General features: G+C 43.4%; 1 protein-coding gene across 1 annotated transcript; it reads left to right on the top strand.

Moving 5' to 3' along the window:
- Nucleotides 1-1,289: 1,289 nt before the first annotated feature.
- On the top strand, nucleotides 1,290-23,681 carry peli2 (pellino E3 ubiquitin protein ligase family member 2). Its single transcript, XM_080749977.1, has 6 exons — nucleotides 1,290-1,555; nucleotides 12,563-12,692; nucleotides 16,784-16,885; nucleotides 18,535-18,732; nucleotides 19,776-19,964; nucleotides 20,850-23,681. Exons 1-6 carry the CDS (start codon nucleotides 1,476-1,478, stop codon nucleotides 21,426-21,428), a joined length of 1,278 nt encoding a protein of 425 aa, XP_080606103.1. The 5' UTR covers nucleotides 1,290-1,475; the 3' UTR covers nucleotides 21,429-23,681.
- Nucleotides 23,682-26,069: the final 2,388 nt, after the last annotated feature.

The following is a 26,069-nucleotide window of genomic DNA, read 5'->3' as shown; positions in this document are numbered from 1 at the left end:
GTTGTATTACTTACAGATGGAAAGACAAGATTAGTACGTCAGAAAAAAGCATCAAATGTGTCCCTTTTTCTATTATATCCTACAGTTGCTAGGCATCTTTTTGGTGATGCAGTACAAGGGTAGGCCTGCCCTACCTACATATGGAGGAGGAGTAGAACAGCAGACCAAGATGCCCCCTGGTACCTTTTGTTTTTGTGTTAAGTGTTATTGCACTTTGAAATTGAACACCAGTTCAAACAGGCAGCTATAATGGCTGAGGCAATAGAGCCACTGAGGGGGCCCGAGAGAGTGAGGCACCTCCAACCTTGTGGATTCTTATGAAAACAGGACAGAGACAGTAAAGTGTTGATGAGGTTGCCAGACAAACATGTAGAAGTGGCACATTCACCAGAAAGGTGTGACAACAATTGGACTTGCAGTATGGGATATGAGAAGGGGGTGACATGGCACTTGTAAAGTGTAAAAAAATGGTAATTCACACACCGAGCACTATAACTATAAACCATAACAAATATAGTTGTAAAATTCGTCAAGTTGAAGGGAGTGTTCACACCAACAACTAGGCCTATATAAAAAATATGATATAGCCTAGTTATTATCTAAAAGTGTGACCATTTGATTATAATGTCTATGTGAAATATTTCTTGTAGGCAAGTAAGGAATTATCTGGCCAGAATTAGTAGTAGGACTATTGTAAGGTACCTCAATGTATTATTGCCCAATTGCAGTTTATATCCTACATTTTATGCAGTTCTATTTGTCGATTCCTATTGAGTACGTTAATATAATTGCAACTAATGTAATTAACAGTTAACATCAAATATGCTAAGCAGCTAGACCGTTTTCTAACATTAATTTGAAATGTAAACAGAGAAGGGTTCGACGGCGATCCCTTTAAAAAGAATCCACAGATTGTACTCTTTGTTTACATAACAGAAGGTGCCATCCATGGACCATGTGAGACTAGTCGCGAGATAGGGGGGTGTCTAAACTGAAAACGGTGTCTTTGATCCCCCAAAACACCGTCAATTTAGCAGTAGACAGAAATTAGCTCGTGTACATAGTTGCTGTGATTTAGAACAGCGTCGTCAAAAAAGGTAACACGCAATCTGCTGTTAAAAGGAGTGTTGGCAAAGTAACCCCCACCCCTCCACAAAGTGCAGAAGAAGTGAATGGTACAGTCCGCCCCCCCTGCTCCTGGCTGTTTGTGTCTGAGCTTCAGAGCGGATTCAACCGCCAAGTCGCGATTATAGTTCAATCAATGTCTTTGCTATGTCACGTTAAAAAACAACTTTGTGACCAGTTGATGCAACGGGAAAGTGGACCCTTTCGTCGTAAGAGAGACGTATGCGCCTGGATCTTAATACTGCCAGAAATGCCGGCTTCCTGTGTTTTCTGAGGGGGGGTTCCGTGTGGTGGTGTTTTTTTCCGAGCACATTCAGATCGAGAGACACACTGAAGCCAGAAGCAGCTCCATGTTTTCTTCAAGCACCACAGAGGAGTACTGCGCCCCGTCTAAAGACCCGGTGAAGTACGGGGAGCTGGTAGTGTTAGGGTAAGTAACGTAGAAGTCTATACTATTAATCTGTTGTGGAAAAAAGTACTCTCGCTTCTTACGTGAGTAAGTTAAAGCGTCAATACTGCAATGTAGAAGTAACTAACCTACTCTGTTACAAGTTGAAGTCAGGAATTCTAAATTTACTTGGGGAAAAAGCCCACGTATTGGTATACAAATGCAAAGTACCAAAAGTACTCATTGTGCAGAATCTCCCGTTTCAAATGTATAAAGATCCTTTGAAAATAGCAGATCTACAAGCTCACAATGTGTGAGTAATAATATGCTACAATATTTGCCTCTGAGATGTAGTGGAGTAAAAGTACTTAAAATTAAGTACAGTACTTGAGTAAATGTACTTTGTTACTTTACACCACTGCCAATAATGATATCCTGTGGCGAATGCAGCGGCTACTTTAAAGCCACTTTCAAGCTGATAAAAGCTAGCGCGTTCCTTTTAGAGGCCCTCCATAGAAGTTGTATTTTTAAACCTTGTGCTCCGGTAGTAGGCCTACGACGGTGTCGCTTGCCGAAAATAACAGATCTGCAAGCTAACAAAGAAACTCATTGTTGGCTTGTAGATCTGGTCATTTCGACAAGCGATGCCCTCCTTGCGTTGCCTGGCCAGTAAGCTTTTTAGAAGACTATAGGTTTAAAAAGTAACCAAGTACATTTACTTACAGGTGCAATTGAAGTATTTTTTTACTGGAGCATTTCCACATTTCAGTACTTTTACTCCACTACATCTCAGGCAAATATAATTGCACTTTCCACTAAAATTCCGGACTTTTACTTGTAACGAGTGTTTCTACACTGCAGTATTGAGTAGCCTACTTGAGTAACAAATGTGAGTACTTTATCCACCACTGTGTACGACGGGAGAGAACGTCGAACCCCGCAGAAAGCTGACCGAGTGCTCACGTTACTCAACAAACCAGACACGTGCGCAATAACAAGTGTGTGTTTCCACTTCCCGAGCTGGCAACAGTGTTTCATTCCACTTACACCCAGCCTAGGCAGTAGGCACACGATATAATGGCAAATGGCCATTAATTAAAATATAGTTTTGTACCCAAATAAACGCGCTTTGTTTGTTTTCAGTATTATGGGTCAAAAACATACGTCCATTGTTCCTCGACTGTGATATATGACTGCTGCTGCTGTGCACTTTCCTACCTTAAAGTTGGGTTCGTGGAGTTTGAGGAATTCGGAAGTGGTGATGGCCCCCTCCCCCAGCTCTGAGTCTGCACACTTTGTAGAGCTATCTGTTTGGGGCCAGGACGTAGAGACAGAAAGAAAAGACCGCAGGTCTATCTGTAGACCTGCAGTTGGTTACTACAGTCTCGGTCCTGTCCTGGTCTACTACAGTGTAATGTAGGTAGGGTTTAATTAACTGCAGTGTAGTAGACAAGGACAGGACAGTTTAGTAGACCAGGACGGGACCGAAAGACTGCAGGTCTATCTGTAGACTAGAACTCAGAGACATAAAGACTGCAGGTTTATCTGTAGACTAGGACTCAGAGACATAAAGACTGCAGGTCTATCTGTAGACTAGGACTCAGAGACATAAAGAGAGCAGGTCGATCTGTAGACAAGGACCCAGAGACATAAAGACTGCAGGTTTATCTGTAGACTAGGACTCAGAGACATAAAGACAGCAGGTCGATCTGTAGACTAGGACTCAGTCAGAGACAGAAAGGCTGCATGCAAGTCTATCTGTAGGTCAGAATCAAGAGCGAGAAAGACCACAGGCTTTCTTTTCATAACAAATGCTATCCCACTCTCTCACTCTCTCACTCTCACAATAGTAGCTACAGTTTGTTTCTCCAAAGCTGACACGGCAGATGTTTCTATAAAGAGCACATGCATAAGGGTTTAATTTTATAGTTGGGGTACACTACACACACGCAAGGTGGTGCACATGCACGCGTAAGATTCGCTTTGGGGCCAGACCTTCATTTAAAAAGTAATGTTTGCTTAATAACGGCATCTTATAGCATACCATGGCCAGTACAGGACATTTAGAAGCCACTAGAATCACATTGTCTTGTTCTAATGTTGATTTCTGTAAAGATTTTGCAGGAAAGTAGGGAGGACAACTCCATTTTGTTTAACATATATCAGTTTATCCATGTCACTCTTGATTGATTTAAATAAATGTACAGCCACCAATGAATGACATCTGTCATCTGTGGATATGGCCAATTAAGCCTAACGTATGAATCATCAAATGAATACACTGACTGATAATTAAAATGGCAATGAACAGCACGTAAGTTGTGTGAGGAGGTCTAAATAAGGCTTTAGGCTGGGGAAAAATAGAATTGGCGTCTTGAGAATACCAATATAGGCTGTGTCAAGGACTCACTGGCTGTGTCTGGGACTAGTGTAACAAACTGGCTGTGTTTGGGACTAGTGTAACAAACTGGCTGTGTCTGGGACTAGTGTAACAAACTGGCTGTGTTTGGGACTAGTGTAACAAACTGGCTGTGTCTGGGACTAGTGTAACAAACTGGCTGTGTCTGGGACTAGTGTAACAAACTGAATGTGTCTGGGACTAGTGTAACAAACTGAATGTGTCTGGGACTAGTGTAACAAACTGGCTGTGTCTGGGACTAGTGTAACAAACTGGCTGTGTCTGGGACTAGTGTAACAAACTGGCTGTGTTTGGGACTAGTGTAACAAACTGGCTGTGTTTGGGACTAGTGTAACAAACTGGCTGTGTTTGGGACTAGTGTAACAAACTGGCTGTGTCTGGGACTAGTGTAACAAACTGGCTGTGTTTGGGACTAGTGTAACAAACTGGCTGTGTTTGGGACTAGTGTAACAAACTGGCTGTGTCTGGGACTAGTGTAACAAACTGGCTGTGTCTGGGACTAGTGTAACAAACTGAATGTGTCTGGGACTAGTCACAAACGTGTCACATTTTTATTTACCCATTCAGACATGACTACTAAATGCTATGTCGTTCTCTTATTAGACTTATTCTGAAGAAACCTGTCAGGGTACTTTAATTAGATAAGTGTGATTATTAGACATCAAGGGTATGAAATTTCAGCCATGTTCAGTTGTTTGTGTGTTGTTGGCTAACCCTCTTTTCAAATAGTTTGAAAAATATTTTTTCAAATTTGAGCATTTGAAAATGTTGGAAAATTGTGCCCAAAACATGGATGTCAGGGTTAATGTGGTTATTGAATTGGGTGTTGACATGATATGAAAGCTTGATATTATTACTAAGCATGGAGGGTTGTGGTTCTGTGCTTGGTGTCCTCCCACACTCACAGACACTGTCACATCAACTGCTCATTATTACAAGGCCCAAAAGTGCTGACTGCTTATTACCCCAACGTTTAAAGTGTGGGCTGAATGGAAGTTGATGCTTTTGCACCTCTTTCTCTCAGAGAAAAACTTTAGCGACTGTATCACACTGATGCTTGTTGAAACACTGCCATGTCATTACATCCTCTAGGATTTAATGTTGATGGTGGACAAGATAGACCAGTGGTTCCCAAACCTTTTAGCCTGTGACCCAAAAAAAAATTAGCCGTTTCCCTGTGACACAAATTAGTGAAAATAGCAAATCTACAAGCTCACAACGTGTCACTTTGTGACACGTTGTTTCTTTCTTAATTATTATATTTATTCATTTATGGAATTTCTTACATTTGTTTGTTAGTTTAACATATATACAATTATATATTTAAAAAATATATCTTCTGAAATATTTTAAATGAAGGAAAAGAAAATGGGATTTTAAGTAGTGACACACACATTTGTGACCCACTGTTTGGGAAACAGTGAGATAGACTATAGTATAATAGAAACAATGGTTGTTTGAGTAGCCATTCTCTCAATGGTTTGTTTTCCAACACCAAAGGTGGCTTTTGTGCCTCCATGGCTCCTCCCTGGCTGTGCCTGGCAGCATTTGCCCTGGCACTAGGGCAGTGAGCAGGCTGAGTGAGTGGGTACCCTGGGAATGAATGGATGGATTGATCCAGACCCAGTCTCTGCCTCTCTCTACTACCCTCTGTTCATTGTGACTGAGGGAGACTGATCCTATTGATTTGAAGTTTGTACATCGCTCCCTCAAGAACCAATGGTAAAAGGAAGTGGAGAAGACCAACTTGGGGCCATGGCTTCCACCCTGATGAACACAGATATCCAGTCTACAACAGATTTGTTGTAGACGGGTGAGATGTAATGCACAGAGCAAGGCCAAAGCAGGCATGCGTCTGCGGCACAGCTGTGCCGTTTATTGTGATCTGGAGTGTGCTGAAATCCACATAGTCCTGCTTGAACTCTTTGTGCTATGGCCTGACCCCCAGTCTCATCTCTAATACTCTTTAAGACTCCTTTGAGCCTGCCCTCTGTAGCCTCTCTGTCATTCATAATCAGGGTTACCACTTAACAGTAGTAATCATATCTCCCTCTGCTATCCTCCTCGTTTGGCATGACTTGTGGGAGGAGCTGTTGGTTGTGTGTAGCGCAAACCTGGAGGACAGGTGATGATAGTCTCAAGCCTCTAATCCCTGCTGGGGTTTGGAAGGTAAATCCACTGTCTGTCTGGCACAGGTCAAAAGGGAAAGGGATTCCAATTAGTTGGAGCACGGCTTCCATAGAGCCTGTCCCAACCACGCTAGCGATACAACGCACCTTTCCTCGATGTAAGGATGAATAATGCAACGCATTTAGAACCTGTATGTCATGTCCTAACAATCTTAGGGTTAAGTGATGTGAAGGCCACGAGGCCATGAAATAATATAATAGTTATCATATTTAAAATTAATATATACAATTTATTTGTTAGAAGGCTTCTCAGAAATTTGGACAGCTGAGCATTTTGCTCAGGACTGGAGGTAGAGTGGTCGTTTGGGCACCTGTTTCGAATGATATCAACGCACTTAATGCGAAATATTCACGTGCTTTCAGACTCTTCAATGCAGAGGTATCCAAGGATACTTGGATATCCAGTATCCAATATCTCACCAATGCAGAGATATTAGTAGTAAAATGTCGACATCTAGTGGTCAACCTCAGAGGAGCGCAAAAATAAAACCTGAGGTGAATCCCAGCCTCGAACCAGATGCCAAGTATTCTCTGTTCCCCGGTGTAACGCTCCACGCCACAGACCCCGACGGAGCGGCGCGGTATTGGGCGCCGATGACCCCCGTGAGTCGCCACCGAGGCGAGCGCTAGCGAGCCGAGTTGCCGCGACGAGCGGTGGGAACGGCGCCCAATCCCACTCAGCCGCGTTACCGAGTTATGTGCCGTTATGGACAGAATAGTAAATATTCAGTCCCTCACTATCCACGTCTAACCCACTATCCACGTCAAAGATAAATGCACAAAAAAGGAGTCACATCATCCGTTCATTAGCTCAGTCAGTAGAGCACGGATGCAACAAACCCACGGTTTGGGTTCGATTCCCCTGAGGGGAATAATATTCAAGGCGAGAGATATCGGCGCATGCGTACTTCAAAGTGCACGGAGAACAGGATACCGTGGATACTCCTCCGTGGATACCCAGTGGATACACTCTGCATTCAAACGTCTGAGAAATGGTGAAAAAGTCGGATTGAATGCGAAGAGAGCAGTCGAAGCTGGTGGTTTGGGAGCTGGAAGGTTCCTAGTTCACTGTCCAGCTCGTCCTGGCTACAGTGAACCCCTTACTCCTTCCCGACGAGTAGGTGTTTTATGGTTTCTCAAACTTTCTCCCTCTGTCAATATATGAATGGGTGTATGAATGTAATGCACAGCACACCACACTGTAAAGTGCTTTGGATGGGAACCATCAAAAACATGATTTAAGTATTTCTTTGTGGGGATCCATTTTTAAACATTTTACCATAAATGGAGAATTGGAGAGAACTTGAATGTATGTCATAAGCAGTTGTGGCTGTTTTATAATGACACATTAATTGTGAATATTTGATACTACGATTCCCATATTTTGTTACAGGACTAAACCACATGAACAAAATGTATCTATAAGTTCACACACGTCACAGCCTGATCATCATCACTTTGTATTTAGTCTATCAGTCATATCCAGGTCTCTGTGGGTGGTTTGTCCTCCAGGCCGGCTCTCTGCTTTCTGCTGACTGGGACCATGTGTTTCCTTGCCTGGCCAGCCGTGTGGAGGCAGGGGACAGGTGGCCCAGCCATAAGAGGGAGGTGGGTTAGGAGCAGGAAGAAGCTGTGGTCTGTGCCGTTTTGTGTTTTTTATGTTCAAAGATTGGGCAGACATATTGGATTATTTAGTGGTTGGTAGAGTTCATTCTTTTTTTCACCATGGGGAAATTATATTGCCATATGAGCCTGACCTCATGAAGTCTTTGATGCACCGTTTACTGTTGCGTAAAGTGTGGGTCAGTTCAACGCACTGTGGTTATGTGTGGGGAGGGAGTGTAACAGAAGGCCTGTGTGTTGGATGGGAGCAGAGCATGGGGTGTCCCAGCTGTAGTAACCAGCTGGTGGATAGGGAGAGGGACGGTCAGACCGGAAGGGACTTCTCCATTCACCAAACCTACGCTGCTCGCATCACAGCCGACTGGACTGTCGTGTCGGTGGAAGAAAAGTGTGACAGGGAGGGTATCAGAAGCAACAGTTTGAAAGGACAAAATGGACCTTTCCATTTTGTCAAAGCACACCTTTCAGGTGTGCTTTGTATTTACTTTGAACGAGTCCCTGGAGTGTCCTAATCTCCTAGCAGGAAAACGGACATGAGATGTTTTTGTGCGTGTGTGCGTGCACGGTTGAGCTTTAGGGCCGATGCATACTCCACTTTTAGAGACGAATTTATCTCTGTTCGGTTTGCGGAGTCACAAAATCTCGGCAGCACCGAACAAATTTATGGCGGTACCCCCCCCGACCCCCCCCCCCCCCCCCCCCCCCATCGGCCCTTAGCCATGTGTATGTGTATCAGAGCTTCCCCAGATTCGTCAGTGAGGTAGTGAACCTGACGCACATCCTAAATCCTGCTCCTGCCTGGGATGTATGGGACCACATGGAACGGCTGTAGTTTACTGCTGAAATCCCGGCAAGCGCCTGTGGTGCACGTGTACGTGAATTATGTAATAATAATGAGCATAATCCAACGTGACGTTTTCACTTGCTAATGGGGAGAAATGGACTTCCAGTGATGCAATGAGCACCAAAGCTGCTTCTGAAAATGCTGCCATGTCATGACTACTACACCCCCTAGTCTAAAATTAAGGGAACACATAGAAAAGCCCAAACTGACCACATCTCAATTTGTGGTGGGCGGTTTTTTTTCAGGCATTGCTATCCACAATGTTATTGCTGTTCTTTTTCATATATAGGGATATTAAGACAATTTTAATGTCCGTTGGAGAACGGAATATTGCAAGCCAAATGATTCTAATCCACAAGGAAGGGAATTTGAACCAATCTCTCAAACTTGGAGGCACATTTAAAAGTACATACATATGCAGACACTGTTAAGGAAATTCAAAGATTTGTTTCCAAACACAACACATTAGACATCGCTGAAAACATGTAAACATTTGGGGAATTATGTTTTATGTGTATTAAGACAACAGTTTTTTCACCATGTCAGAGTTAAGATTTTTTGAGTGGGGTTGAAATCAGACCAGATGACATACCATCATGGTCTTGCTAGCTATATACTACAATCATAACTGCAGTGCTGTCATCAAACTATGGTTTCAGCTCCCCTCTCATAATACCTCTGTTTAACGTCATCTTTGTTTTCAATGCCCGTCAGCCAAGATTTGTTTTAGTACGATTTTAGACTCTTGTCATACAATGGTGTCATGTGGCAAAATAGAAGGTCTACAAGCTCACATGTGAGCTGGTAGATCAGCTTTTTCACCATTATATGACATACATCGTGTGTGGTCTTTGTTTTGTCACATGCACACAACCCTACCACATATCAACTCAAGAGCATAAAAAAAAAACATCAACGGTTTTGGAAAATCCAAACCAGTTCTACATTACAGTCTTTTTACTGACCAACTTGTCTGCGTGATATCACACACCTCTAATTTCAATCTATAAGGGGAAACCATGGTTAACTCTGGTTAACTTCGCAGGATGGAAGTGTACTGCTCCAGCGACGCTTCTGACACCAATTACCATGCTGGTTGTCTTCACAAAAAGATAGTTGTTTTACAGTAACTTTTACCATGAAGCAGCCACTGCATTAAAATACTGAAAATACCATGAAGTAAGTAGAGGAAATAAGTCACAAGCTGAAGGAGAGCTGTGGGATTTACATTTAAAAACGATTTAACAGTAAAACCTTTTCTTTTTGCAGAATAAAAGCTTGTTTTACAATAAAGTTATGATTAGTAAATTATAGTTTAGACTACTATTTAGTAAACAATTAGTAAACGGGCAACACTGTTTAATAGACTGGTCCAGGGAATCTTCAAACTGGTGGTCCATGAACATATTGCATGTTATTTTTCTTCCAATTTTATTTTATTTTGGAGTAACTTAGACAGCAACTGTTGTTGGTATTTGTTTGACACGAGGACATTGGAAGTAAAGACTAACATTGTTATCGTTATCAGTGGTAATTTGACGAGGCTTGTGCTTCAATTCCAAAGTATGTCAAGCTTAACTACTACAGAAGAGGATCAGCTCAGATCCACAGACACTGTCAAGAGGCATGTATGAAATACATCTTGTAAAGATCTGGATGCGAATCATGCGATTTTAGGCAGAATTCCCAGAGCAAGAGCACCTAAGTGTTTTTTTACCCTTTTGAACTCTGTGAGACAGTTTTTTCCCCCCACACTGACATACGTAAAGAATAAACTTATAATAAAATAAGCCAGAAAATGATATTAGACTCTGTCCGCCACTGTATAAACTAGAATAACCTTATTCTAGCTTAATCTAATCAACCAGGTTGATTCCACTGGACCCTGGGTCACACAATCAGTTGAAAAACCGTGGACTAGTCAACTCGCCATGCACATCCATGGTAATGAACCAGTTCCACGTTTACTTATTTGTTACAAGCTTCTTTTAAGTAAAACTACCTAATAGCTGGGAGGGAATCCGTCAAAAAACATCAACTTTGGGCACTTGGTGACACGTTTTTGATTTTTGGTGTGGTGTTAGGTATGGTTATAAGGTTTACAAAAACCATCGCAAACAAGTTGCGCTCGCCCCCTAGTGGTCTGTTTGCGATGAATCAAATATTCGATACATCAGTATATGGTTGAAACTCCAAATAATTGATAAAAAAGATTTTCAATGGATTTTGTTACTATTGGGTATGATAAACAACATACTAAAAATTCAGGAAAGAAAATCTACCGGAAAGGCACCATTTTCAAGATGGCGTCCACGATGGCTGCCGGGAACTGAAAATGCCTATAAACTGGGTTTTAATGTGTAAAAATTCATAATAAATCTGCACTTGGTGAAGAGTTTTTGATTTTTGGTATGGTGTTAGGTATGGGTATAAGGTTTTCAAAAACCATCGCAAACAAGTTGGTCTCGCCCCCTAGTGGTCTGTTTGCAATGAATACAATAGTAGATCTTTCAGTATATGGTTGAAACCCAAAATAATTGATAAAAGAGATTTGTCAATGGATTCTGTTACTATTGGGTATGATAAACAACATACTAAAAGTTTAGGAAAAAATAACTACCGGAAAGCCATCATTTTCAAGATGGCGTCCACGAAGGCTGCTGGGAGCTAAAAATGCCTATTTAATGTGTAAAAATTCATATAAAATATGCACTTGGTAACTAGCTTTCACATTTTGACATGGTGTTAGGTATGGGTATAAGGTTTTCAAAAACTATCGCAAACAAGTTGGGCTCGCCCCCTAGTGGTCTACAATATACTGACCTATCTAATAGTTGATCCATTGCAAACAGACCACTAGGGGGCGAGCCCAACTTGTTTGGATGGTTTTTGAAAACCTTATACCCATACCTAACACCACGCCAAAATTCAAAACCTCTTCACCAAGTGCATATTTTATATGAATTTTTACACGTTAAATAGGCATTTTTAGCTCCCGGCAGCTATCGTGGACGCCATCTTGAAAATGATGGCTTTCCGGTAGTTATTTTTTCCTAAACTTTTAGTATGTTGTTTATCATACCCAATAGTAACAAAATCCATTGAAAAATCTCTTTTATCAATTATTTGGGGTTTCAACCATATACTGACAGATCTACTATTGTATTCATTGCAAACAGACCACTAGGGGGCGAGCCCAACTTGTTTGCGATGGTTTTTGAAAACCTTATACCCATACCTAACACCATACCAAAAATCTAAAACTCTTCACCAAGTGCAGATTTATTATGAATTTTTACACATTAAAACCCAGTTTATAGGCATTTTCAGCTCCCAGCAGCCATCGTGGACGCCATCTTGAAAATGGTGCCTTTCCGGTAGATATTTTTTCCTGAATTTTTAGTATGTTGTTTATCATACCCAATAGTAACAGAATCCATTGAAAAATCTCTTTCATCAATTATTTGGGGTTTGAACGATATACTGATGTATCGAATATTTGATTCATTGCAAACTGACCACTAGGGGGCGAGCCCAATTTGTTTGCGATGGTTTTTGAAAACCTTATACCCATACCTAACACCATACCAAAAATCAAAAACTTGTCACCAAGTGCCCAATATTTACGAATTCCCTCCCAGCTATAACTACCAACCTAGTGGGTATCAATACTTTCTTGGCAGCGAAATGAAAGCACAGATACTAAGGGGTATCTAAATCTTTGGTTGGGGTGGCAGTAAGTCACAGATATTGTATCGTCATTTCAATGTGCAATTTTAAAGAATTGGAATCGCTCAGGAACCGGTATCGAAATCAAAGTATCAAATTGATATTGACACATTTTGAACAATACCCAGTCCTGGGCCCCACTCTTTGCAGACATAAACAAGCAGACTTTGTTTGCATTTCAGCAAAACTGAATGATCTGTGGTTAGAATGTGCTCACTTTTGTCTCCGCCCTCTATGTCTGACAGGTACAATGGCTCTCTGCCCAATGGAGATCGGGGTAGAAGGAAAAGCAGATTCGCCCTATACAGGAGGACCAAAGCTAACGGTGTTAAGCCAAGCACTGTACACATCCTCAACACACCACAGGCAAGCAAGGTACAGAATGGAGATATTAACACTGTTAATTAAGGGAAATTGTTTCACTTAGTGGATCTGTGAAACAATTTCCCTCTGATTGATATGCTGTCAAACTGGCAAAACGTGTCAGTTTTCATGTCAACAGGGATACAAAGGGCCATGTAAACAGTCAATCCAAGAGCAAACGCTAAACCCCCTAAATGATCATGAGACTTTTGCGTGTTGGCTGCAAAACATTTAGTTTATTTGTGTCTTAGAGGGCGAGCAACGTGCAAGCTAACTACTGTTTTCTTGGTGGACCTCAGTGTTGACATTTCCAGTACAATGGCTGCATAACGTAGCCAGGACTCTTGGCTTTGCTCTGTGGCAGAGTGCCTGCCAGAAACTGCCCAGGCCAGTATAACTCGTCTGTCTTCTTACATTCCATCCTCTGGTTCCCTAGCAAAAACTGCCAAACAAGCCATAGGGCCTGCTTACGTCTGCAACTCTTGAGTCCAATATTTCAGACACTTGTTGGAGTTTTGTCCCTGGCCCAGGGCCCTTGGGTTCAGGTTACTCTCACATACTGGAACCTGACTATAATATCTGCCTGAGACATTTCTGTGTTTAGACTGTGCTTTGTGCCAGTTGAGAGAGTGCGCAGAATACCGCATTTATTCTACAGTGTAGAGCTCATGTAGGTTTTTTTTTTGTGGAATTATTTCTCACATGGTCTAGCCTATAAGCAATGTTGTACTGTGCCTTGTTGTACTAGGGGTGTAACACACCAGAATGAATGGTGCACTTTATCACATACCCAGCCTTTATTTGCCCTGGGTGAGAAGATGAAAAGACAGAGAGGGTGATAGCTGATATCAGCTTGTACGGGTTTCCCAACAGGGTGGGTGTGAGATGTAAGGGAGCGCTTGTTTTCGGTGGAGACGACGGAGGCGCGCCGTCTCAAGCGGACTTGATCCACGTGAGACACCACCGAGCGAGCTAAAGCAGGCGAGTCGCTGTGTCAAGCGTTGCGAAGTCCGCTTGAGCCGACTCAGCACTGTCCAAGTTATGTACCGATAGGGACAGAATCTTAAATCTTTGTCCCCCCGACTTTCGGCACTTCCGCACGGTCCAAGTTAACACAGCGGAGCGCTCCCTACCTCTGGTTCAGCTCAGACCCGTTGGCAAACGAAAGGTCGCCTGATATCAGCCCTAGGGCTGATAAATGGTAAAAGTACTTCACATTCACCTTGTTTAACATCAACGTTATTTATTAGGTGTTTATTCCCCTCCAGACGGTGGTGCCAACTAGAGGTCTTCACGGGGGCCCCGACCCCGAAATTACCCGAGGACCCGAGAGACCCGTACCGGGTTCGGTCAGTGTTTTATCATAATCACTCGGAGCCGGGTTGGAAACGGTCGCATTTCCCTCGGAACACTTCGGAACACGGGACTGTAATCATCATGTGTATAACCCGAGAGGACCCGATAGGACCTGTACTATGTGTGTACTTTATGCTTTTTTATGCAAACTGTAAAGCAAGCAATCAATCAATATGTGTGTGCGCTGGCGTGCACTGCTGCGCTATGATCAGGATACGGAACGAACTGGAGTTCTGTTTAACGTGTGTGCTGTGCTGTGTTTAGGCTGACCTAGGATCAGATTCAGGTCCGTTATTAGCCGCGAGGCAGCGACATGAATGGTTGTGTAACTGTGAGATGATAATGCTGGTCTAAGATCAGATTTACAGCGGGGGAAAAAGAGCGTGGTGCGTGCGTAATGCATGCATGCGTGTGCGACGTGCGTGATGCGTAGCAGCTACTCCTGCAGTGCTGTCGCCTGCCGAAATTGATAGATAATAGCCTAAAAGTATTCCTCTATCCCTGGCATTTGTTTCGATGTTAATATAGATTCACATGTCACGGGTTTCGGTCTGTAAAAAAAGAAAGAAAGTCAGAACGGGACGGAATCGGACGAGACCGTTACGGGGCCACTCGGGTTTGGTTTTGTAATTTGATTATTATTTCGGAACAGGTCGGAATCGGACGGAATTTGACGGTCCATTTCGATTTCGGCTCGCTTTTTTGGGCCCGTGAAGACCTCTAGTGCCAACGATGCAAGGCTGCTCATCGGCAGCAGTTAGGGTTCTCAGGGTTTTTAGGGTTTATTATGAACAGGCTACACTTAAACTTGGACCTGTGCAAAATCATAATAAACGTTTGACTCATTTGTACCTTTAAGGCTACAGTGTGGTTTAAGTGTAGCGAAATGGAAATGCCTCAAAGTGTTTTAATTTTTGATATTTCTCATGAGTGACACCTCGCCCTACTGCGTCCCTGGCTCTGTTACTCAAATTTGCTGTGAAATCAGAACTCGCCTCAAGGACACTTTGTTGTGCAGCCAGGCGCAACTGGGGATCGAACAGCCACAGAGTCTCTACTGCACTTCGGAAAAACGTTTTCCCTAGGGCTGATACTTAGCAGCTGACCGATTAGCACACGCTAAAGTGCCACCACATGTTGACCTAACGCCTTGAGTGTCCTCGCAATGAAAGGAACTCCGGCTGACTTCGTTGATCAACTGCTTTTTCCTCATTAGCTAAATAAGGCTTTGATTATGTGATAAATTATTGACTGGGCATTTGTTGTAGCTCGTGGTAGCCAACATACGGCAATTACGAATGCCTGGATGAGGTATATGTGGGCTAGAGGTATGAGACTGACTTGACCTTCCACTTCACCTCTGCTCCCTTACTTCACACTGTTGCCAGGCCCTGGACCAGGAGGGTAAACGAAGGAATACGTTGTTGCAGTTGGCCATCCCTCTGCTCCCAGCTGTGTACACATAGTCTAAAATAGCAGTCCTTCAGTGAGAGCAGCCTGTTTGGAGACATGCCTTCCTCCTCCCTGGCTGATTATATAAGTTTAGGCTACTGTTGAATTCATACAAACGGAAGGTGATATCATATAGAAAGAAACTGTGTAAATTATCCTCTCCTGTCTTAGAGCCGTCGTCACCCCTGTCCACCCCAGGTTCCTTCCCACAATGCAGCTGTCTCATGCAAATAAGCTGAAAACAGTCAGTGTCTGAGAACTGAGAGGGCAAAACAAGCAAACGTCACATGGCTGTGCACACACACTCTGTTGCTCATGGCAGATAATGACTGGTGCTCATGATCTCTGGCACTGCCAGCCTCCTATTCAAGTCCTGTCTCTGTCCTCTAATCTCCATTCTTGATCTACTGTATATTGTTCACGTTTAATTAGCTAAGGACGTGTTTCTTTGTCACCTTTGGGGTTGCATGCCATTTTGGCTGTGTGACAATTTGCTCACTTAAATGGATCCATTTCAAGTGTTTTTGGACGCTGTCTGATTGTCAAACAGGTGGACGAGTCTAGGCAGGCGCTATGCGATACAGTTTAGATGCAAGTCTCGCTACACCATCTGACAGTGTCTCTTACTCTCTGTTTGCCTCTGATGTTATTGCAGAGTATGGCAGCGGAGGCTGCAAACGATGACCCATTTCCCATCCCGCTCTACCCTACACACATGACGGAGAGGGGAGATGTTTAGGGAAATGGAAATCACAGATTACAGTGGGATGGCAGTGGCATGTGGAAAAGTGTCTGTGTGAGCCGGGGCCCGATTGGCTCCGATCCCCAACACACACGCACACACCGCTCCACACATTCTCTTAGCTTAGCCGATGGCCAAGCCTGTGTGTGTTTATGGTCACTGTCATAGGAGTGTTACTTCACAGGAACATAATGCTCCCTGCAACTCCCATTCCAGGAATTCCTGACTGGAACCTTTTGTTTTCCATCCAATAATATAACGAGAGCTTTCTTTCTTTTTTTGCCTCTCATCTGTGATTCCGCTTGCAGACAGAATGCATTTAGCTACTTCCCATTTGTAAACGCTCTGTGGCTGCATGATCCAGCGTTTGAAGGAACAAACTCTTGTCACATGGTTTCCTCCTGATTTCATAACGGCAACAACACAGACGACAAAAATAAACAGACCCTGTTGTTGTCGTCGTCGTTTATACTGGGTCTGATCATTTGCCGTTTGTTTAAGCATAGTGTGTGAACAATAACAACATGCAGTGACTTACTTTGTTGTGTTCCAGGCTGTGAACTGCAAAGGCCAGCACAGTATCTCCTACACACTGTCCAGGAACCAGACGGTAGTGGTTGAGTACTGTCATGACAAAGATACAGACATGTTTCAGGTAAAAAAACATTCTAAATACATATATACTCCATCCTATACTGTATATCTGATCTGACTAATTATTTTCTGTCATAGTGTTTGTGTTATACGTTGCCTCCCCCTATGAGTGAATGTACTCTGTCTGTGTGTAGGGCTGTCACGATATGACATTTTACATGACGATTAATTGTCACTCAAATAATTGCGATTAAGGATTTAATTGTGTAAAAACAAAATTACTGACATATTTGACAACTTACTACTTAAAAAATAACATTGATAGTGGAAATAGCCGATCTACAAGCTCACAACGCGTCGCGATGCGCTGTGATTATGTCAAACAATTGCGATTATGTCAAATAATCGCGATTGTGTCAAATAATCGCGATTGTGTCAAATAATCGCGATTGTGTCAAATAATCACGATTGTGTCAAATAATTGTGATTAGACGATTATGTAATAATTGTGACAGCCCTATCTGTGTGTAACCATTCTACGCCGCCCCACCCCCCAGCATTAATCTGAATGTACAGCACAGAGACTGCAGAGTGTAGTCGCTACAGACACGTGCTTCACATGCAGGCCTTTATTGTGTCCATGTGTCTGTGAACGCTACTAAGTCAACAGAAACGCAGACACACAGTGGAGAGGGGGAGGCGATTAAAAGAGGGGCAGTGAGGGGGTCAAGGACAAAATTTGAGACCTAAAAATGATAGAGGAAATGACAAAAAAAAAAAGGGGGGGGGGGGGGGGGGGAATGCATCGTTTGCTTCTGTTTGTTCAGCTTGAAATCTTTATGGACTTTTGAAATAGTTTCCGCTCAGTATAAATGTACAACCTTTTGCTCTGTGTCTTCAGAAGAAACAAAAACAAATGCCTCTTGGGAGAAATACTAAACAACAAATAGGCCTTTATTCGTTTTTCATACAGCCCATTAGTGAATGCTTAGAGTAACAGACTGGACCTTTTTATTTCCTTGCACATGTGTCGTTCACATTATTGTTTTTACGAGCCGCCATCAGAGTCGCGTAGACGGTGTGGTAATGTATATCAGTGGACCCGCTCAGTTAAATGAACACTATTTGTGTCCCAGAGATAGAAAATCAAACCAAATGGGGCCAGGTCTGTGGCCTAATGCATAATATCAAACTGGGGGTCCTTTGAGAACGTTGAGAATCACTGCTGTAGATGGTTTCAGATAACCCAAGGGTCTTCAACAGGGGGGTCCGGGACCCCTAGGGGGTCCTCAGAGTTACTAGTGGGGGTCCTCCAAATCTTTGTGTGATAGAAATGTTTTTTTATCCTGAGAACTTTAACCAAAAACAGCCGATCTACAAGCTCACAACGCCGTTGTGAGCTTATAGATCTTCTATTTTAGACAAACGGGTTTACTTTAGTGTAGATGGGGAAAAAAGAGCAGACTAAGTACAGAGTGAAAGGTTACGTTTATTAAGTATTGACGGTTCAAGTGGTTAAATATCTGAAAACACAAATTGACATGAATCCAAAATACACTGATGATTGTACTGTCAAACGATGAAACTATATGGAATCTCTGAAAAGGTTGTGGGGGTCCCTGCTTCTTCTCTCTCTCAACTAAGGCGTCCTTGGCCTGGAAACGCTGAAGACCCCTGAGATAACTTAATGTCTGCGTTGTGGTTCCACAGATTGGACGTTCCACAGAGAGCCCTATAGACTTTGTGGTGACGGACACGGTGTCGGGGGGACAGGAGGGAGAGGAGGCTCCCATCACGCAGAGCACCATCTCCCGCTTCGCCTGCAGGGTGGTCTGTGAGCGCGCTCCGCCCTTCACCGCCCGCATCTTCGCAGCTGGCTTTGACTCTTCCAAAAATATCTTTCTCGGGGTAATTATTTCATACACTGTGCGCTAATATTGTATCCACAGGAGTTGGTCTGGAAGCACTTGTTTTCGGACAAGCCCCGCTCGAAGAGTTAAAGCACCGTGGGACTTTTAAAAGGCGGCGTGGTCACTGTTTTTCTTCTTTTCTTCTTATTTTTAGTATACAGAAAATACATGATCAGGTTGGGATACCAATTTTATCTAATCAGGAGAGAGAGCTCATACAGGATCCAGGAAATGTAAAATTGGAACTGATAGCAAAAGAATAAGCAGACCGAATTGGCACTGGCACAGAATTGAAGCCGATAAATGATCTTTGTGGGGTTCTCTCCTGACTGGATAGATTGCTATCTGCTACTGTAAAGAGCTGGAGAGACGGCAAGACCTCTGTTACTGAACAAACACACTGTAGCAAAAGGATTATAGCAGGGGTCTTCAACAGGGGGTCCGGGACCCCTAGGGGGTCCTCAGAGTTACTACAGGGGGTCCTCCAAATCTTTGTGTGATAGAAACCTTTTTCTACTTTTTTATATTAACCACTTGAACCCTAACATCCATATTCTTAGAACTCTAGCCAAAAATAGCAGATCTACAAGCTCACAACGCCTCGCAGCATGAGGCGTTGTGAGCTTGTAGATCGTCTATTTTCGGCAAAGAGGTTTGGTGAAAAGAGCAGACTAAGTACAGAGTGAAATGTCAAATGTATTAAGTATTTATGGTTCAAGTGGTTAAATATCTGAAGAAACAAATTGACATGAATCCAAAATACACTGATTATTATGCCGTCAAACGATGAAACTATATGGTATCTATGGGTAGTGGGGGTCCCTGCTTAATCTCTCTCTCGACTAACGGGTCCTTGGCCTGAAAACGTTCAAGACCCCTGGATTATAGAGCTTCTTTCTTTTTTTCTTTTTCCCTTTTTTTTTCTTTTTTTACCAAAGATCACTCACACCCCCCTTTTTGTAGGGGCAGCATTGTGTGAAAAGAGGAATGCCACATAACATGTCAGTTTGTATCTGTGACATTGCTCCGTCTCACCCGCAGGAAAAAGCCGCCAAGTGGAAGAACCCAGATGGTCACATGGACGGATTGACCACCAACGGCGTTTTGGTGATGCACCCCAGGGGCGGCTTCACAGAGGAGTCCAAGCCGGGCGTCTGGAGGGAGATCTCTGTGTGCGGGGACGTGTACACTCTGAGAGAGACTCGATCGGCACAAACCCGCGGCAAACTGGTTAGTAGTCCCCCATCTCTCACACATAATACCAGGGACATGCAGAGAATGTTAGAGAGGCAGGGGCTGAAAATTATAAAATGGTCTTTTGGTGACAACATCGACCTCCAAGCTGACATCGAGCTCACATCGACCTCCAGCTCATATCGACGCATTGTGAGCTTGGAGGTCTGCTATTTTCGATGCTTGGTTTCTACACATTTCTTGATTTCAACATAAGATGCTGCATTCAAGTTCAGGAGACTTTGGACAAGGCAATTCTCTTGATTGCTGCTTTCGGGTATGGCATGGAAAGAGGGAATTTGCATTTCTTTCACCATAGTAAAAACTGCATTCATGGTCTAGAGACGGCACTTTTTACAAATGGATAAAAGGGCAGTGGCTCAAGCCCCCTTTGATGTCTATGTGTGCATGTGCCTGCATAATACACACCTTCATTTAGATACTTCTGGGCTGTGATGAAACTCGAGAATCACAGAACACACAAATTGTTTTGTTTTGAAACAGTACAATGTTATGATATACCAGACAGCATTATACTTACAGTAAATCACATGTGTCGGCATTCCTCACATTAATTTAGCGAACCCTTTCATCGTTGTTGTGTGGAAACCTTGTATCTCCAAGTTTCAAATGTGTACGTTCTTTCGCAAAGTAAAGCCCTGCTTCATCATACAAGGCCGTCGCACAAAAGTAGTGAAAACAGCAGATCTACAAGCACACAATGCCTTGTGTGCTTGTAGATCTGCTGTTCTCACTAGTTTAAATCATTTTTAAAATGATAAATGCAAAACCAACGGTCTTGGACATACAAGGTTTTCACCCGACAACGACGCTTTGTCCAACTGGAGCAAACATGTGTCAACACTACATTGCCCCCTGCAGGTGGAGAACGAGAGCAACGTGCTACAGGATGGCTCCCTGGTGGACCTGTGCGGAGCCACCCTGCTGTGGCGCACAGCCGACGGCCTCTTCCACACCCCCACCCAGAAACACCTGGAGGCCCTGCGGCAGGAGATCAACGCGGCGCGCCCCCAGTGTCCTGTGGGTCTCAACACCCTGGCCTTCCCCAGCATGCAGCGCAGCCGCGCCCTTTCCTCCCTGGAGGACAAGCAGCCCTGGGTCTACTTGGCCTGCGGCCACGTGCACGGCTACCACAACTGGGGCCACCGTTCGGAACAGGAGCCCAACGCCCAGCGGGAGTGCCCCATGTGCCGGACGGTGGGGCCCTATGTGCCGCTGTGGCTGGGCTGCGAGGCCGCCTTCTATGTAGACACGGGCGCGCCCACGCACGCCTTCGTGCCGTGCGGACACGTGTGCTCGGAGAAGTCGGCCAAGTACTGGTCCGAGATCCCGCTACCTCACGGTACCCACGCCTTCCACGCCGCCTGTCCGTTCTGTGCCTCCCAGCTCAACCTCACCCAGGGCTGTGCCAAGCTTATCTTTCAGGGCCCCATTGACTGAGACCGGGGTTCTGCTCTTTGGGAAGAGATTAGGCAGGAATGCCAACATGCTGTGAAACTGTTAAAGATTATTTTGTGCTTTCTCTTATGATTTTCTCTTTTCTTTTTTTTTTCTCCCCTTCCAACTGTGGAAAGGCGTGAAGCCCATCAAGGCTCCTCATATATTGTGGATTTTGTGTGCCGAGGTTCTATGGAGAGGAACCTTCAGAGGTCCGCTACGTAGTGCTTTTAACTGGGTTGTCCTCTGGCTGTATGGACGGCCCCCGTTGGATTCAAACACGTTAAACGCAGGGCACCACACATGGCAGACTTCCTCCAAAGTGAATGAACTGTTCTAACTGTTCTGCCAACAAGCTGCTTTTCACCCGAGTTATAGCATTGGGTTGTCCTGGCTCCCAACGGCCGCTCGCCTCATGTCATAGGGCCACAGGATGAGGGTCCTCCTTGTAGGAGTGAGCTGTTTTCACTGCTTGCCATAAATCCTTAGTCTGAACAGGTGTAGTTTGGGGGTCTGCTGAGAAACGGAAGAGAGAGAGAGTGTGTGTGTGTGCGCGCGTGTGTGTGTGTGTGTGTGTGTGTGTGTGTGTGTGTTTGTGTGCGTGCGTGCGTGCACGTGTGTAGTCTGGTTCCTGTTGGGTCTGACACACATGGTTTTTACAGAGCCAGACAGCTGGACTGTTGGCTGGGAGGAAGGCCCATGGAGTCCACAGAGGTTCATGGCTAACGAGTAAAATGCTCCCGATTGGGCCCTCAACCCTGAGACATTAATGGCATCCATGTTGTGCATCCAGTGGTGGACTGCCAGTCCACTTGGTGAACAGACGTTTGAGAACAAAACGATAAACAACAGCCCCTTTTTGTTTCTTTACAGAGATGTATTCCAGTGCCTCCAGTCCCACTGAAACGTTGGGAATATTTTTGCTACATGAGAAAAGCTATTTTGTTGGAAGCAAAGTGAGAGATGGTTTTTGCCTACAAAAAAAACTTACAGTATAATGAAATGTTAACCCACACAAAAATTCTTCACATTTTTATGTCCGAAGAGATATTTTACTACACTGAGGCCCTTGTGCTGTTTTGTAATGAAAATGTTAATATATTTTTTTCTTTCTCTTATGTAACTATTATGTGTTTGTGGGTTGGATTGTGTGGGTGTGCTTAAAACTTGTTCAGCTAACATGGAGACAGTTCATGCTAATGCCCCCCCCTGTGATTGCAACCATAACCGCCTGAAGAACACAAGAAATCACCCTTGTGTGACTCGACAATGAATGTATTCAAATACATTGACTTTCCTCGCCATTAGTGCTTTATCCTGAATTATGCCATTCATTTTTGTAAGCGGTTTCCCTTAAGAACAACGTACTGTAAAACACTGTGGCTGTGAATGGCTTCTCCATCTGCGTTGAGAGAGAATGAACTTTGGAAGTGTACTCCCCATGCATGTCAATCCACACCTGCAGGTTCGATGTGGTTCTCTTTGCCCCACACTCACATGTACTGTGTTCGATCTGCACTGTTCTTAGCTTTATCCCCTGCTGGGTCTGATCCAATGATTTATACACCATTAAACCTGGGCACAGTCACAGAAGCATTGCATGATTATACCAAATATAAGGAACAGACTCTCACTATCTCCCCAACAACAACTTCTCCTTCTAATCCAAAGCGTTCCCATAAATGATCCAAGCCAAACTTACTACCACTGCTCTGTGGAATGCTGACAGCTCTGGATTACAGCCGAGGCCGTTTGGTTGCACTCTATCAGCTCCATGAAAATGATATTATCGCACACAATGCCAAATTTGTTAATCCAGTTTTGTGTAGATGAATAAAAATTGGCCAAAACCCTATGTTAAGTAGTACACATCTATTGAAAATAAAGAATTCAAGAGACAAATCTGTGCACTGCTGTTTGCAATGTTGGCTTGCTGGACTGTGCCCATATTATGTATTGTTGAAATTGACCACTAGCTTATTGAATAGGGTAGTGTGAGCATGATGCTGAGAGCAGTGTTCCAATTATTATAGCTTTTTAAGCATTTTGTCCCAACTTGCATTGTCAGCTAAAAAAGGTCAAAGTGAATGACATGACACTCAACGTTTCTGTTGAGAGTCAAAATACCCATACATGAACTCTAGACCACAAAACTGTGTCATTAATGGTGGACTGCTGAGGTGCGCTCTTCACCGGTCTGTCCTGAAGAGAAACCCGTTTGGCAGTATGAAGCCATTAGCAGCAGCAGCATGACACTGACGGGCACACACAGGTCCTTGAATGGCTTGATTAACCCATTTAGGCCTAAAACGATTGAATGCTTTAACCAGTGAAAAATAGCAGATATACAAGCTCACAGCGCGGCACCGAGTGCCGCGCTGCGAGCTTGTACATCTGCTATTTTTGAAAAATCATGATTTTGAATATATCTATTTAAAAGCGAACATTTGTAACTCAAATATTTGCTTCTGGGGGGTCCCTGGAACAACATATTTTGAGATGGGGGTCCGTGGCTAAATACCTGTAATTTTGGGGGTCCTTGACGTGAAAAAGTTTGAGAACCACTTATTTAGAGGAAGGATTTAGAAGTCAGGTCAAAGATCGGGTCAAAGATATTCAAAGACTTGCACACATTTTCACGATTTTTCAAAAATAGCAGATCTACAACCTCGCAGCGCGGCACTCGGTGCCGCGCTGTGAGCTTGTATATCTGCTATTTTTCAAAGGTTAAAGCATACAATAATGGTTAAAGTGGTTCAAATCTAACGCAACTTGGGCGCGTTCCAGGTATTTGAGAGTAAAAAAAAAAAAAAGAAAGTTAATATAACTGCCGTGCAGGGTCAAGGACTGAGCCACGTTCTACAGTAGCATTCCTTTTAACACATTTCAGCTGAACGACACTGTGCCCATTGCTGTAGAGACTGTTGCTCTGTTAACAGCTGCAACGTAGGTTGCTGCCACAAACATTCCTCCTTGGTAAACATGGGTGGGGCCCTCAGTTCACACAAGGGCTTGTTCTATAAATTTGTCTGCTACAGGAATTCTGTTCACAGGCCGTGGAACGCACTGATCATCCGAATGCTGCGTTGCAAAGAATAAACATATTTTAAGAACATTTCAGTAATAGCGAGTTGGTGTTCTTGTTGCACAATGTCTGCCTTCAGCCCTGCTCAAATTATGACTGCCTTTAAAAGAAATGTCATTCTCCATGTATAATCATAATGCCCGAATGGGCTCATGATGAGCTTGTGTTATTCAAGTGCTTCTCTAGGTTGTCCAAGAGTCATTCCATTAAAGGTAATGCTCTGAGACCCTGCGGCTATTTGGAAAAAGATTAGCATCATCACATCTAACATGGTGTGTACAGAATGGGATGCAGATGTATTTTTGTGCAATGGAAAAGTTCCTCTTTTTACCCCGCAACTTGATTTCAACTGCATATGTCTGGGCTGTGTAGTCACAGCATTACATAAAAGTGTCTGATAATTCAGTTGCATACGTGTTTCATCATTCCTCTGTATTCCTCAGTATGAGCATTTCTCCACTATCTTGGTTGCCAAATTGACATTGAATGTTGAAAGCTCAATAGAGCACAGTATTGGCTTTAGATAACGTCTCTCTCTCTCTCTCTCTCTCTCTCTCGTTTGTTTTGCTCAATGAAATGTTACACATGAATCATGATGAATAGAATTTTAATTCTCACCATACTATAGCCCAGGGGTCTTCAACAGGGGGTCCGGGACCCCTAGGGGGTCCTCAGAGTTACTACAGGGGGACCTCCAAATCTTTGTGTGATAGAAACCTTTTTTCTCCTTTTTTTATATTAACCACTTGAACCCTAGCGTCCATATATATACGCGAGGCGTTGTGAGCTTGTAGATCATCCATTTTCGGCAAAGAGGTCTGGTGTAGGGGGGGAAAAGACCAGACTAAGTACAGAGTGAAAGGTCAAGTTTATAAAGTATTCAAGGTTCAAGTGGTTAAATATCTGAAAACAAATTGACATGAATCCAAAATACACTGATGATCGTGCTGTCAAACAATGAAACTATATGGAATCTATGAAAAGGTTGTGGGGTCCCTGCTTCATCTCTCTCTCAGCTAAGGGTTCCTTGGCCTGAAAACGTTGAAGACCCCTGCTATAGCCTTGCATACATACGCTACAGCAGCATTACCTGGTGTTCTGTGGTGCACTTTTCCTTGCAAGCCACAGGAGGGCACTACCGCATCAACAATGACGATATTGGCACTATGTCCAATTTGTCCATAGGGGCCCAAAGCATCAGGCAACCTATAACACAGAGCAAAGACATAGAAGATTGATGTTGAATATAAAAAAGAGCTAGTAAAATACATTACAAACCCTTAGATAGTAAATTTACTAACTGAATTAACTTGCCTATGAACGCGGCTTAAAAATCGTATGTGTCATTTCCCACACAGAATGAGCAATAAGGAGCCAAAGTATTTATGTAAGAACTTGGATATTTACCCACTCTCATTAAATTAAGAGAATAAATAATTTCTGGCTTTGGAATAACAAATAAAATTCAGCTGTTATCATATAATATAAACATGAACGTCTCATGCCTTTTATCAAATAAAATGCAGTGCAATATATTGACAGTATATTAACGTTAGGCT

Source organism: Nannobrachium achirus, assembly GCF_963921795.1.
Source record: "Nannobrachium achirus genome assembly, chromosome: 20".
Lineage (NCBI taxonomy): Eukaryota > Metazoa > Chordata > Actinopteri > Myctophiformes > Myctophidae > Nannobrachium > Nannobrachium achirus.
Note: the sequence above shows the minus strand (reverse complement) of the source record. Positions and strands in the feature narration are given on the sequence as shown.

Coding starts and splice junctions, on each gene's coding strand:
- peli2 (XM_080749977.1), top strand. CDS start 1,476: ATGTTTTCTTCAAGCACCACAGAGGAGTACTGCGCCCCGTCTAAAGAC. Junction 18,733..19,775: donor CCAAAAATATCTTTCTCGGG/GTAATTATTTCA, acceptor TCTCACCCGCAG/GAAAAAGCCGCCAAGTGGAA. Junction 19,965..20,849: donor CACAAACCCGCGGCAAACTG/GTTAGTAGTCCC, acceptor TGCCCCCTGCAG/GTGGAGAACGAGAGCAACGT.